Genomic DNA, 15788 nt, shown 5'->3' on the forward strand with positions numbered 1-15788 from the left:
TATCGTCATCGGCCACGATCTAGCTACTGCTGGACGAACGCCTCCCTCCTCCAGCCAGCCAGCAACCCGCGCGCGAGCTGAATTCACCGCTCCGTCTCCGCACTAGGACGTCCTCTCTCTCTCTGTGTGTGGCTCGTCATGTTCCCTTCTTTGGCTGTCGCTCCGTTGTTAGTCGACCACCGTCCCGTCGTCCTTTTCCAGCGACAAGTCCCCTTGCCCCAAGCCGGCTTTACTTATTTTGTTTTAGCCATAAATGCGACGTCTCCAAAACGTTGCGGACATTCTCCGATCCATGAGCTTCGCTCTCTCTCGGTCTATCTATCGGTGTAAGTCCGATCCTTACCATCGTCATATAAATTATTTTTATGGCGGTACCCCGGTGTACCAAATAATACTAAATAGCCGAGGCAATTAAATATTTTATTTCTGGGACGCAATTTTTTTCCAGGGGTGTACTTCACTCCGTGACTGGGGTACCAATCAATCCGACATCAGTGCCACTCAGCGATGTCGAAACGCCAAACATGAGCATACAAAAATCCATTATTGAAAAATTCTACTTTGAATAGTTCATCGTGTACAGCTCGTCGAGATGAGTCGATTGCCGCATCGCCGACCATCAACAGACTAAAAATGACTGCATCGCGAGAGCCGGGGTCCTATGGCACCCCTGAGTACCCCCATAGGTTCCTATATAGAATGCTGTGTATATTTGTAGGTTCCTATATAAAATACTGTGTATATTTGTAGAGTATGGGCGGCAGTGTGGCTTTGCGTCATGTTGTTGGGCAAACGAACACTGTAAAACCAACGTCCTGGGTAACTTCTCATCAGTCACACAGTCCAAGGTCTCATTTTGTGAGTGAAAGGGGGCTTGTTTCCCTAGTGTGTGCTCACCTACCCATAAATTCGAGCCGTATTGTTATACAGTAATTATATATGTGTGTGTGTGGTTACAGCCACATTCAGTATCTCCATCCTCGTCATCGTCTAACAATCTAAAGCAGATCATTCTCAACATGTCATGGGCAAGTTAGAGTGAAAAGGCAATGGAGGGAACACAGCCCAAATGATAGTGTGCGCACAAATACCATTTATTCATAATCAACGTTTTTGGGTTTAGATCGCGTTATTTAGAAATTTGTCGTAACCCTCCACCACCCGACACGGCCAATCAGCAAAAAAGTGTCACGTTGACAAAAGACAATTAGTTCATTGCTTTAGCCCACCGGTGTGTTGAAGCGTGGAACCACAACATTTACAATTTGAGTACTACAATTTGAGTACGACGTTTCGCTGGTAATTGCATCCAGCATCATCGGGCAATTCGCCAGAATGGTGAGGCTCTGCTGCGTCTCCCGTTCTTATATAGAGCAGCAGCAGGGTGACGTCATCATTAACTCATGTTAAATACCATTTAATTATTCTCCTGGCAAGTGGATAAGTTACGTGATTGCTCAGTGGCCTCTTACATAGCATATTATATTTACAAGTTTAGTAATAGTAATGTTATTTATTTCACTCATTCTGCTCTGTTTACCATGGGATATAGAGGTAAAAATTTTTAAAGATGTCAACCCTGTCATCGGCATGTTTAGAGAAGTAGAGCAGACGTGTTTTAATCACGGTTTCGGAGCACAACAGGCCAAAACGGCCAGCCACAAACAGCACTACGGAAGGTGTGATAGATAAAAGTTGATACATTTCTTGAATGGAGGAAGATTGTTAGGACTTGTGAAAAGGAGATGATGGCAGGGAATACGAGGAACAGTCAGTGCGAGGGAGGAATCGGAGAGCAGTTTAACACGTAGGCTTCCACGACCAATATTAGCAATAATAGGGATTACCGTTTTAATACACGCAATGGACAGGAAGGACAAGATCAATGGACTCGCATAATGAGCATGCATCATGTGCGTTGACTCAAGAGCATAGAAGTGTGGTCACCACATCTACGCCTCTATATAAGGAACGAAACAGGTAGACTTCTCCACAAATTTGGCTGTCACCTGATGAAGCTAGTTGTAATTACTGGCGAAACGTCGAACTCAGATTGTAAATGTTGTGGCTTGGCTCTCAAACACACCGGTGTGCTGTACTAGTGACGAATTGGCCACGTTCTGTTTACGTGACAACCCTTACTAGCTGGCTGTGTCAGGTGGGGGACGGGTTTAACGACACATTTATATATTTACGCGATCTAACCCAAAAAACCTCATTAAATCGGATAGTGGTGTAAAGAGCGTGGGGTGCAAGGGGTGGCCATAGCTACGAGTTTGGGGCCCCCTTGACACCCACCATGAGCGACAAATCAAATATTGGGGGCCCCGACCTGACCGACTGGGGCACCCTCTGAGCTGATAATGTAGTTAGCTACTTTTCCCACCGTCGGAGAGAGATAAGTGTTTTTCTTTACCTGCCAGTACCGGTGATGGTTGAAGACGGTGCCATGGACTGATGGATGAGATGGTAACAGCCAGTTTGCTCGACCGAAGTCCCCAGCAATGGGTTGGCTGGGATTAGCGAGGATTGATTTTTTTTTGCAAGAGGTGCCAACAAAAAAAAAGGCACCGTAAATGGCAGAGGCCGTTGGCAGTTTCACTTACAATTACTCGCGGGGTCGTTGAGTGTTTGTCGAGGTCCGACAAACCTTCCTGTTTAATTGAGGCTGTGTGGCACCGCGCCCTCGCACTCCGATTGTGTGCTTATTGACGGGACGGGAAAAGGTAGCCTTGTTTTCCTTGCCTTTGTTTTCTTTCCCCTCGTTTTGTTATGACTTTAAACGCGTCGGTGTGGTTTTTTTTCTCTTTTCCGCAACATTTTTGTTGTTGTTTTTGGTTAATGCTCTTAAAAAGAACATTTTGGAAATAACAGCTCTAAAGTCAAAAGCCTGGCAGAATAATATTGTTACGATTGGAAGGACGATTTTTAAAAAATGGATTATGCTTCGAGTTTAAATTGATCTCACTCTTATCCCTTCCCCCAATTGAGTTTGCGTACGCTTGTGTGATTAAGGCAGGGCCAGTTACACACTCAGGCCCTGTCCACATGGATTTGGCACCATGTGAGTGAGTTATCATGGAGAAGGGGCAACTTGAGAAGTTGCTCTCCGAAACCTCTCGGCCTACGCCGAGACCGCATTGTTGGAATACTCGCGAGGAGAGGGGCTTATTCTGAAGATGATGATGATGGCACTAAAGCAAGTGTGATGAGGCCAATACAAGTTTTAAGCTGAAGATTTCCAGGACGGCTGATTCATCGCTGGCAGCCGCTAGTGTACTTCGGCTGTCTCCCAGAAATGTGGAAGATTTATGAAAGGACAAAGGAACGTATATTCTTGGTTCTTTTGGTAAAGTCACGTAGAATGGAAATAATAAAATAATACAAATATAAAACAATACAATTCTCACGACGTTTCGATTGCAGTCGAAACGTTTCGATTGCAGTCGAAACGTCGTGAGAATTGTATTGTTTAATATTTTTTATTATTTTATTATTTCCCTTCTACGTTACTTTACCGAAAGAACCAAGAATATGAATCCCTGCAGTCACGAAAGCTTTAAATCAAGACCAAGGAACGGTTAAATAATGATTATCACTCAGCACCGATGTTAGGTGGATGGGTTCATAACGCATTGCGTAAACACTGGGCCACCTCTCCACCAAATATTAGCATGTCTGAATGTATATACAGTATGTTTTGGAATATAAACTCATAGGCTTTCGCGACCAATATCCATAATAGAGAGTTTTTGGGTTACGCGATCTAACCCAAAAAAACCTCTATTATAAATAATATCACATGTTTATTCATAAAAGTCTCAAAATCCCGTGACACTTTCCCCATGAGTCACGCTTGGAATCGCTGGCCAAGCATGTGGCGTTTATTTGCTTTAGCGATGCCCATAGACGTAACACCTGAATAAAATCGAATTTTAAAACCAAAATGATATGTTTCGAACACAATTTTGCTCTGGATCGTAATTATCGACCTAGGTATACAGTATGTCAATAGACTACTTTATAACACAGGCGTGTTAATTGCATATATGCCACCAATGGGAATTAACAAGGAACGCGTGTGCTGTGCTTATGCCCCCCCCCAACCATCCACAATGCCCCCATCTCATCAAATATCAGAAGCTAAGCAGATTTCAGCCTGTGTTTATGAACTTCTTTCGCACTGTACATAGCTAACCGTGTTCGTCGGAGGTGCGATTGACAGGTACTGCAAACCTGTCCATCTATACGGTTTACCCGTATTCTTGTACAGGGAAATTGAGTTTTCAGGTCCATACGGCGTACAGCCGTTTAAATATATGGGCAAAGAAAAAAAGAATGCCCGTTTGTGTTTCTCGCTTGTAATTGGACTTTGTAGGATGAACTTTGAGATGTATAAGGTCTGAATTGGTCTGTAATAAGATAGGCACTGATAAGGGGTTGGGGGCCGTCCATAAATGACGTTACGAAATTTTGGCAGATTTTTGACCCCCCCCCCCCCTCGTCACACGGCGTCACAAAAAGTCAGACCCCTCCCCTCAAATATGACGTCACAAAGCTCTGCCCCCCCCCCCCAAAACCATATTTCCATTTTGAAAATAAAACATGCTTCAAATCGCTTTAAACTATTGTCATTTTCTTGGTTATTTCCGTAAAGTCACGTAGAAGGGAAGTAATAAAATAATAATAATAAAACATAATAAAATAGAGAATTATTTTATTATGTTTTATTTTTATTATTTTATTACTTCCCTTCTACGTGATTTTACCGAAAGAACCAAGAAGATGAATCCCTGCAGTCACGAAAGCTTTAAATCACTATTGTCATTGTATTGTGCGTATTTAATGTGGCTTTGCACTCGGTTGTTATAACAATTAGTGTTGCTATAACAATTATATATTTCGATTTAAAGCTTTGAAAAAAGTGGCGTTTTTTTTCTTGCTGTGGTTTTCACACCTGATGATGATTGCTTGTGTTGCAATCGAAACGTCGTGATGTTATTGTTTTATTTTTATTATTTTCCTTCTACGTGACTTTACCGAAAAAAACAAGAATATGATTTCTATATTTATTTAAAGTTGCGCATTTTGATGTGACATCACATTTCTCACCCCCCCCGTCACACATCGTCACAAATGTCTGACCCCCCTCCCCACCTCGGTGCGTGACGTCATTTATGGACGGCCCCTAACAGGTTGTTATCGGCCGTTGTGTGACTACGTGATCAGTAGGGGATCGTGCATCAGCAAAACACAGTTACCGTAGAAACGTTGGAGCAAATAGGACCTGAACTAACGCACACTGACACCAGCGCTGGTGAAGTATGGTCGAATAACCCCCACGGATCTGCGACCTCGTGGGGAGGCACTCATCCAGCAGTAGAGTGGCTGGACATGTTTGTGCATCGTGTTGTGAACGTGTATAGCTGTGGATTTTTTTTTACATATTTGAGAAATTTGACTTGCTTATATTAGCGTGCAGCTAATGGCAAAGAAATGTAAACTGGCGGTGCAATCTGTTTGTCGTTGTAAACTTAGAAAACAAATGAGTACAGACAGGATAAACAAACATTGGCTAAAACGCCTCTTGAAATAAACAACAACGCCGTCAAATTGCCACGGCCCCTGGCACGTCCATTCTCAACCAATTCAGGCGATTCCATTTAGTTGTAGGGGTGTTGCTTGTTAATAACGAATTTATATTCACATAAAACAACATTACAAGCCGCTGAATATACACAACTTGGGATATTAATTAACTACATGTATATAAAGTTGATTGTATAAGTCAGGTTAAATTATTACATATTAAAAAAAAATACAATTGGATGTTTTCCCCCCTCATTTCTCATTCCCGAATGGATGCTCCCATCATCTGGGAAGCGCGGGTCCACGTGTCCTCGTACAGTGCGGCTTGCTGGGGTCACCCCCATCGTGCCAGGCTGGGCTCCTAGGAGCTCTGAGGTTCAGTCTCGTGGGTCCACGGCCGAGAACTCTCATCTCAAGCCCTGGGACCAAGTTTAGGGCTTTTAATCCGTCGATCAGAGACCGGGTTCCAGGTTCTGCAAGGTGGGTGGTGGTGGGGGGGGGGTCGTTGATATCCCGTGGCCGCAATGGAACTCGCCGACCGAGGCGTCCCCGCCTTCGAGGAGCCGAGCAAAGAGGCCAAGACCCACTTCAAGCTCTGCCGCTTCATCATGGAAGCAGGTGCTGTATCGTACTCTCGAGCGGGCATGGCCCACCAATGTGTTGGCGATACAAAGACACAGACCCCCATGATAACTTCTAGATTTGAAGCTTTCGTGACTGCAAGGATTCATATTCTTAGGTTTTTTTCGGTAAAGTCACGTAGGTAAAACATCAAAATTAATTAAAATAAAATAAAGATCCGAAACGTCGTGATCTTTATTTTATTTTTTATTAATTTTGATGTTTTACCTACGTGACTTTACCGAAAAAACCTAAGAATATGAACCCCATGATAACTCACTCACATGGTGCCAAACCCATGTGGACAGGGCCTGCGTGTGTAACTGGCCCTGCCTAAATCACACAAGCGTACGCAAACTCAATTGGGGGAAGGGATACGAGTGAGATACATTTAAACTCGAAGCACAATCCATTTTTTTAAAAATCGTCCTTCCAATCGTAACAATATTATTCTGCCAGGCTTTTGACTTTGGAGCTGTTATTTCCAAAGTATTATTTTTAAAAGACTGTCCGGGTAAGTGATATTAACGAGTAGCGCCTATGAAGGCCAACACCACGCCCGGTCGCCTTTGTCTCCCCAGTGGCGATGGTTTATACACCACACCGGGTACACGTGCTCATTTGAGGCTGCGTCGACTTAGGGGAGGCCCGTGACCGGTTCAGACAATCGTCACTGGTGTTGGCCGTGAGCGGGAATCGAACTCGTGTCGTCGGGGTTTCGTAGTTGCTAACCTTTGCACTACATCGGAAGCGAAGCTAATCAGGTGTGGGCCTGTCACCGCGAGAGAGCAACCCCCTCGTAGTGACAGATGCGGTTGAGCGCACTAACAATTTTGACGCAAAGCAGCGCTGCTAGGTCGGAAATGCACCCCTGCAGTGCCCGATGAGTGCTACTAAACACATTCCTGCGGAGGAGGGAGCTGGTAGGAACGTTGGGTTGCTCGGTCAATGGCCAGGGTCAACGGCGGCGTGGTGTATTCCGAAAATATTCTTTGGTTCTTTCGGTAAAGTCACGTATAAAGAAAAAATAATAAATTAAATAATAACATACGACGTTTCCATTGCAACACAAGCAATCATCATCAGGTATAATGAAATAGCGACATAAAATCTAACCAGAAAAAATTATAGACAGACATATAAGCAGACAGATATCACCGAAAATATGTCCGACTGTGAGGGCGGGCACAAGCCGGCGTGGGTAGGTTAAACGTTGAGTTTTAATAGGGCACCACGGGGTGACCAGCCCCTCCCCACCCAGCCCCACCCCTCCCACCCCCCACCCAGCCCACCTGCAGTGTTCGTGGTGGTTGAACACTTATGGATGTTATAAAACAGCCGGGCTGGTAGGGATTCACAAACTTGACTTCTTTTGCAAGGGGTGCAAAAGTCACCGCAATGGCACAGCGACCATGCGGCAGTTTCACTTAAAATTGTGTTGATGAGCGGTGTGCTCTGCACGTTACGTTCGGCTCAGAACTTGTAGTGCATTGCCTCGAATGTCACTCGGCTTCAATTGAGCACTTTGCCCCCAGCTGACCTTACAACCAACCGCTCTGCTCGCAGGCGTGAAGCTGGGCATGCGCTCGGTGCCCCTGGCCACGGCGTGCACCCTCTACCACGCCTTCTTCTCCGAGGTCAGCCTGGACGACTACGACCCGCACCTGGTGGCCTCCTCCTGCCTCTACCTGGCGGGCAAGGCTGAGGAGCAGCATGTGCGCCTCCGCGACATCATCAACGTGGTGCACAGGTGGCGAGAGCGGCCCTCGTTCACCCGCGCCACGGCGGTTGCCTTCCAGCTTCATTCGTTCTTCTCGCGTCCCCATCGCACCAACTTAGTCGCACCTCCGATTAGCACGGCTGGCTACGTTCAACACACATACACGCGTACATAGTCGCACCTCCTGGCTTTGACGTTCCTCCTCGAAGACACTGGTGTGACCGTTCGCCGCGTCGGAATAACTACGGGCTGATGCTGCAGCGCGTCTTTATTAATGCAAAGTTAAACGCACAAGCCACAGTAGTTGCAATTGTGACCACGCAACACAAACTATGGACCTTATATAGTAAACCACCGTACTGCAGACCACGCTGCTTCAACGGAGGAATAACCAAACTACACGAGTTCTCTCCTGAAGGCCTCTCGTCGTGGCTAGCAGGCCTCACGACATTGGCATTTAGCTGCTGAACGTATTGCCTCCCCACCCCCCTGTGCACGGTCAGCCTTCCAGCTGTTCCACTGAGTCTTCCTCAATGGGTTTTTGGTGATTTAAAAACATATATCGTTTGTCAGTGGAGGGTGACGAAGGGCCATTTCCTGAAATGTGACTGTCATGTGTTTTTTTCTTCTTTTAAGGGCACAGTTTTATTGATTAATGTTTTTTGTTATTAATTGTGCTGGTGCACTGCTGCCAATGCAGCATCGCCAAATAAATTATTTAATGTTGTGATTTCGGACAATTTGCTGGCCCTTTGCTTTCTAACCTTACCCCACACTTCCAATGCACTAACCATTACTATGCTAGTTTGTGGATTATGTAAAGTGGTGACATTTTAATAGATTTACACCTCTGCATTTCAATCTGTTGCTTTTTAATTAGTATAAAATCTGACCGGATTTGTTGTTACATTTTCCATTATTGCTGATTGGTTGGTGCTGAATATATGCACGTGTCTTTGCACTGACAGGCATCTGAACCCTGACAAAGAGCTGCTGCAGTTGTCAAAGGAGTTCTGGGAGCTGAGGGACAGCCTGGTGCAGTGCGAGCTCCTCATCCTACGAGTGCTCAAATTTCAGATCTCCTTCACACATCCGCACAAGGTAAATTGTCACCTTCACTGTAGTCATGATCTATCCTATGATAAATGAAGGCGTCCCCAAGAAAGGCATCACCATCTATTGGGTCTTACGATATAACACTAGCTCCCGCACGTGAGCTTGTTTTATCGCTTCATTTCCGTGGCGGACGTGTTCTTGGGTATAAGGATGTTTACCACAGGCATTATCTTTGGTTCTTTCGGTAAAGTCACGTAGGTATAAAATAAATCACGACGTTTCGGGTGCAACACAAGCATCCGTCATCAGGTGGGAAAACGTGGTCTGCTGCTGAGGCAGACTGACTTTACCGAAAGAACCAAAGAGTATGAATTCCTGCAGTCACGAAAGCTTCAAATCAAGATACCACAGGCATCTTACCTTCTAGTGACAAATCCAGTGCATTGTGAAAGCTATCACATTTCTAGGATGCTCAACCAGGCAGGACACATGGTGAGATGATAGCCCCTCCCTCCATGAGCACCACAGAGCAAATGTCCAGGATACTGCTCATATGGCCCACCCACTCTTTAAACCATGCCCACTACTCATTTAGCCCAAACGAATACAAAACATCGCAAATGCTTTGGTGGGATACCAGGATAACGTTTCGGAACTGGGAAACATCCCTGTCAAACAACCAGGGATGTTTGGTAGATGTATACGCACCACCCCACACCAGTAGAGCTAGTTTTCACAACTTCCCACCGCAGTACTTGCTGTACTACCTGACATCGCTGCGCAACTGGATGGGCACGTGGGCGTGGGAGCGGGCGGGCCCCCTTGCCGAGACGGCCTGGGCCCTGCTGAGCGACAGCTACCTCCGCGGCGGAGCCATCCTGCGGCACCGAGCGCAGCACGTCGCCGCCGCTGCCCTCTACCTGGCGCTTGAGTGCCGTGGAACAGAGGTTCCGGGCAACCGCGAAGCGCGCACCTCCTGGTGGCAGGTGTGTACCTCCCGATTAGTGCGGTTGGTTACGTACGGTGCGAAAGAAGTTCTACACACAGTCTGTTATCTTATAATGCGGTAGTTGTGTTCCTGAAGAACACCGCATTATGGAAAAATCGGGTTGGAATAAATAATGTATAATATAGGGAAAAAGCACAGCCACGATAACACGTGAGATGCGTACGCAGGCGTGTGGGTAGCATCTAGAAGGATCCAGCAGCATCCCACCTTGTATGATGCTATGCCGAGGCAGCGGTGCAACCGCTTATTCTTTCTCACACGACTTGGCTCTGTTCACCCAATCGCGTTATATCCGATTCACATCCGGTTTATAAAAAAAAATTATTCCCTAATACGTGCATCGCATTGTATCCAGTTTGCATTATGAAAACATGCGTTATTGAACAGACTGTAGATACTACTGCATCATCATCTTGTGACGTGTGTTGGGGTAATGTGTGGGTATGGCCCACCTCTTTCTTCCATGACATCTGGACAACATGGACGAGTAGGCTCAAATACCGCGTAGATGGGCTTTAAAGGTCTCCCTCTTGTGGCATCCCCATTCCCGCCAGTAGTGGTTTCGAGCAAGCAATGGCAATTGCAAGACTGCACCATTGCATTTTTTTAGTTTTACCATAATCATCCATGATCTGGCCACTGGCTGTATAAGCGCCTCCCCAAACCGTCGCTGTCTTGCATGGTCTTGAGATGCAGCGATCCGTCGAGCGAATTTAATCCATTCATCTCCGTGATGGATGTCCTCTTGAGCTTGTTCCCACGTTTGGCTCTCACTGTGTCGTTAGTCTCAGCCATTGGCTGTCGTCCGTACTCGTAATATATCTTTCCCAAGCCCACTTGACTTCACAGTCAATAAATATGATCTCATGCGTTGGTTGGTGCATCGTAGTACAGTACAATAATGGACTTTGCTGCCCTGCTGTTCGCTGGCTACCACACAGCCCCCCCCCCCCCCCCCCCCCGCACACTACATTATTAGCGCAGGAGAATGATAATGTAAGAACATCAGTATCAGGCAGTGCACCGGGTGACTTTGCATCATGTTGCTCTGAACGCTTGTCTGTGGACAGGCGCTGTGCGAAGAAGACCTTTCCTATGAGGTCTTGAACGCGATCGTGTGCGAACTCATCTCCACCTACGACCTGGACGGCCGCGTGTGACTGCCATGAAATGTGCGATGGAAGAGAAGAAAACTGTCGCTTAAATGACATGGCAATATCGGGACAGTCAATTTGTCGACACAAGGGATTATCCATGCAGTTGATGATTTATAAACTGGAAAAGGTGTGATTGTGACCATGAGTCTTCCTATTATGCCTTGCATGTCAAGTGACATCACAGTACTTCTTGCATCTAACTTGCGCAGAGCAACTGTTTGTGCCATGCCCATTTTCAAAGATGTCACCAATCATGGCCTTACATTTAGTTCTGTCCATAATATTACTCAAGAACATTGAATTAAACTAGATTCGAAGCTTTTGTGACTGCAGGAATTACTCTTTAGTTCTTTCGGTAAAGTCACGTAGAAAAAAAAAAATTTTGGAAGAACGTAATCAACCAGGTGGGGTGTTGACTGTTTTGTTGGCCGACTGTGTTGTATTGCATTATATTTCCAAGTTTACTATGTTTTCTCATTTGTATCTGATGATGGTTGCTTGTGTTGCAATTGAAACGTCATTTTCTTATATTAATTAATTTAGCTTATTTCTACGTGACTTTACCAAAAGAATCAAAGAAGAACATTGAATTAGTTACTCCCAGTTGCATCAAATTTATTTAGCCCTTAATTCGCTGTCTTCCCTGGTTTTTGTGGTACCTATAAATTTCACATTTATATTAGGTCTCTTTTCTCATGACGTCCAAGAAATCTATGACTTTCCTCTCTATATCCATGTTATTCGTGTACCTGCTAACCGTGATACATTTGCTACTCATCTTGTCTGTGTGTGACGTTTTGAACAACCGTAACGTTTATAGTAGATATGTGTTTTTATTTACAGATTAAAACTTTTTCACAAGTGATACTCATTTTACATTCACGAGTCTCTGTAATCTGAGCCAGGGATTAAAAACTGTGCCCTGTCCGCTCAGCTACAACGTCTTGTGACACCTCTGGCCTGACCATATTCCCCACAACTCTGCTCCCTTATGCCGCCCACCTGGCATAGGGTTTGGGCCCCCTAACTCGTAAAATGGCAGCGCTGTTTATTCAAGAGTGCTTTCGTTTTCTTGGAGTTAACTTTAGTGGAGTGATGTTCCACACTTTGTACATATTTCTTCGACGACTTACGTTGGTGGACTCTCAACGAGTATTTTTATAATGTTTTGTCCAATGTTGTAAACTTAATACTGTATCTGTATCAGATGCAATAAAGCTTGCACTCTGGAGCACTGAAGTATTTAATTCATTTGTTTTCAGTATTCTGACTGCAGAATACTGAAAGCAATATTTGTGCTTCAGGTATTTTTTTAAAGTAACTTACAGGCTTGTATCAACCTGCTGCTGGATGAAGGCGTCGTCACGCTCTGCCTGCAATGGACATGTCCGACTAATTGTCAGTGCGGGTTGGTGGAGAGAATAGGGCGTGGGCAGCATTGCGAGGAATCGAACTCGGGTCTCCAGGTTCATAGTGCGGTGTTCATCTTTGTGCCAGCGTTCCATCCCTGCCTCGGTAGGTTTTAGATGGAGAATTTTGCATGTATAGAAGAGTATTTAGCTACTGTACATTTTTTTAAATCCGTTTCCACCTATTACAACCTAATGTTTGATAAATTGCATTGAGCACACCATTCCGAGGTTTGACAGGCTCACCACGCCTGCCAGCTACAATACGGAAGTATGGTATCCAGGATGTCAGCGGTGGTATTCAGACCACAAGAAATGACACTAAGCATGAACAATTATCAATAAAGACACCAATGCCAGATAAACAATGCATCGATGAGAGTTGCATACCCTGGTTTAATTTCAACATGATGGCATGAACATTCTGATTCTATCCAGCTACGACAAGAATTGAATACTGTACCAATGTGAAATTGCCCATTTCGCCTTTGCGGTTTTCATCGCCCACATGTCACCACCACCAACTAACAAGGCTTGCCAGCTAATTCAGTCTGAGCCCACTACAGTACAGCATTGGGTAGCAGGGTGTCTGCCCACATGCCACTGCTACCCAGCGCTGTCAGCTGATCGTCTGAAAATATAACCAACTGTAGCATAACATGAACCAATATAAATGAATTTAAAACAAATTGGTGATGCTACTGCATTGGCAGTTGTACACAATTGACAATAACACATTCACCAACAATGCCTTGGAGTAAAGACGAATAAATAACAATACAAATGTATAAAGCTTAGGTTCAAGCAAAACGTCACATTCAATATTTTTGTATTTTAAGGCCAATGTTATTGTATTATTTAAGTTGACCTATTGCACCGTAAGTAGCCAACTTTGCTGATCGGAGGTGACACATTTATTGAGTTATTTTTTGCGAGTTGTGATTATGCACCATTACCAACACGGCAACATTACCAAATCAATTTGTCAAATTATAGTACTGGACATATTTTCAATTATTGGCATTGCATTATGTATTGAGGATGTTGCTGTCCACGTGCCAACTTTAACGTTGATCGGAATCAGGAGGAATCCGATGAGCTATAAAGCGCTTTTTCACAGGTGTTGGAGCGAAATTCCGTTTAATAAAATATTAAAAAATATATAAAACACGTTTTAATGAAATGTACTGTCCGAGCTGCCCTGCCCCCTTCCCCCATCGCCCCTCCCCTCCTTCCACACCCCCCGCCCCTGGGCGTGGCTCCCCGAGGCTTTCCGTGACGTAAGGGACCGTGGTGATTTACAGGCAACGTCAGTTGAGCGTGGACAATTAGAGCCGTTAAAAAGATTGTTTAAAAATATATATATTATTTTCAATGATAGAATATAGTATTGTCATCAGTATGACAGAGCTATGCGAAGTTTGCGGTCGATACGACATTGGGAATACGGTTGAAATTGAGTTACAAGATTTTTGGATACGACAACACATACAGTAAGTTAAATAAAAACGTGTAAAAAGTTGTAAAATATGTTTTGGATTTTTTTATGATCGAATATCGTGTTGTCATTAGTATGACATACGAAGTTTTCAGTCGATAGCACATTAGGAAGTAAGTTCAAGTTAATTTATTAGGTATAGCCCTGTGAGCCATTCGACTCTTGAATCGGGTGCAACCGCAAAAAACAAAAACATGAACAAGAAAACATCTTAAAGTGAATAAGTGACTAAGTGCAAACAGAAAATCCAAGAATAGACAGCAAAATATTGCAGAAAAAGCACCGTACACCAACGCTATGTGCAAAAATCCCAGTGGGATGCAAGTCAAATAACAACAACCACAAGACAACTTAGTTTAAGGCCATCAGTCTAACTGTACTACAACAAACAAACATGGCCAAACCAAAAAACGTTTCGAAAATCACCAAAACAAAGCCATAGAAGCAATGAAACAGTGACCATAAGAACTGTGACCGAATTTTCACAATAAACGACGTTAACAACATGTACCACCAAACTCTGCAGTGTAAAAATTGAGTAACAAGATTTCTTTCTTAAGGATACAACAGACGAAGTGAGTTAAATAAAAGCGTGAAGTAATAATAATAAAAAAACACCCCAGCTGGCTGGTTTGAGCTCCCACTAACCCAGCCCGATGATGATGACACCTGCGCATGCGCGATGGGGGGCGGGCGAGACAGCCTCTAAATCCGTACACTGGATAAGCGCGGCGCGGGCCCACGTGACCCGCGTCCCAACGTCGGAGCGCAGTGCGGAATGTGAGGCGTGGGGCCTGATGGAGTAGACGCCCTGTGCCCCTGTGTCCACATCAGCTCCCGTGTCCGCTGTCTTTCCGTGTCTCCTGTCTCTCTACCGTGTCTCCTGTCTCTCTACCGTGTCTCCATCAGCTCCCGTGTCCACTGTCCGTCTCCCCGTGTCTCAAGCTCCCGTGTCCGCTGTTTCCCCGTGTCTCCTGTCTCTACCGTGTCTCCTGTCTCTCTACCGTGTCTCCATCAGCTCTCCTGTCCACTGTCTCCCCGTGTCTCCTGTCTCTCTACCGTGTCTCCATCAACTCCTGTGTCCGCTGTCTCCCGTGTCTCCTGTCTCTCTACCGTGTCTCCATCAGCTCCCGTGTCCACTGTCCGTCTCCCCGTGTCTCAAGCTCCCGTGTCCGCTGTCTTCCCGTGTCTCCTGTCTCTCTACCGTGTCTCCATCAACTCCCGTGTCCCCTGTCTGTCTCTCCGTGTCTCCAGCTCCCGTGTCCGCTGTCTCCCCGTGTCTCCTGTCTCTCTACCGTGTCTCCATCAACTCCCGTGTCCCCTGTCTGTCTCTCCGTGTCTCCAGCTCCCGTGTCCGCTGTCTCCCCGTGTCTCCTGTCTCTCTACCGTGTCTCCATCAACTCGCGTGTCCGCTGTCTGTCTCCCCGTGTCTCTCTCGTCTCCCGAGTGGTGTCTCCTGTGCCCCAGTCCTGTCTCCATCACCACACCGTGTCTCCCTATCTGCCCTATCTCGGTTGTTTCTCTCTCCCGTGCGTCTCCATAAGTTTCCCTGTCTTCACATCGCCTTCTAATCCCTCTGCCCCTAGTCCGTCCCCCCCCCCCGTGTCTCGCCGTGTCCCCCTCGACATGCCAGGCATGGACAAGCTACCACTGGAGGACGCGCTGGAAGACAGCCCACAGGTGCGCGGACATTGCACATTCCCATGCCGGGGACTTGTACGTCCGTGAC

At 45.6% G+C, this 15788-nt stretch overlaps 2 protein-coding genes across 3 annotated transcripts in view; both read left to right on the forward strand.

Annotated features, from left to right (window-relative positions):
• Positions 1-5883: 5883 nt before the first annotated feature.
• CCNQ (cyclin Q) lies at positions 5884-12381 on the forward strand. 2 transcript variants are annotated; one of them, XM_061552002.1, is made up of 5 exons: positions 5884-6069; positions 7777-7960; positions 8899-9031; positions 9739-9972; positions 11066-12381. In XM_061552002.1, exons 2-5 carry the CDS (start codon positions 7791-7793, stop codon positions 11153-11155), a joined length of 627 nt encoding a protein of 208 aa, XP_061407986.1. In that variant the 5' UTR covers positions 5884-6069; positions 7777-7790; the 3' UTR covers positions 11156-12381. The 2 variants fall into 2 exon arrangements, with proteins under 2 accessions (XP_061407986.1, XP_061407985.1); XM_061552001.1 differs by having other exon boundaries at positions 5888-6207.
• A 2441-nt stretch (positions 12382-14822) lies between these two features.
• Positions 14823-15788, forward strand: part of APPL1 (adaptor protein, phosphotyrosine interacting with PH domain and leucine zipper 1) — a 32816-nt gene continuing 31850 nt past the window's right edge. Inside the window, exon 1 of the mRNA XM_061552003.1 lies at positions 14823-15739. Coding sequence (XP_061407987.1) covers positions 15686-15739 — 54 coding nt within the window. The 5' untranslated portion in view covers positions 14823-15685. The remainder of the gene's footprint in view (positions 15740-15788) is intronic.

Source organism: Lethenteron reissneri, chromosome 15 (assembly GCF_015708825.2).
Source record: "Lethenteron reissneri isolate LAM-NWPU_2019-01 chromosome 15, ASM1570882v1, whole genome shotgun sequence".
In the NCBI taxonomy this organism is placed as follows: domain Eukaryota; kingdom Metazoa; phylum Chordata; class Hyperoartia; order Petromyzontiformes; family Petromyzontidae; genus Lethenteron; species Lethenteron reissneri.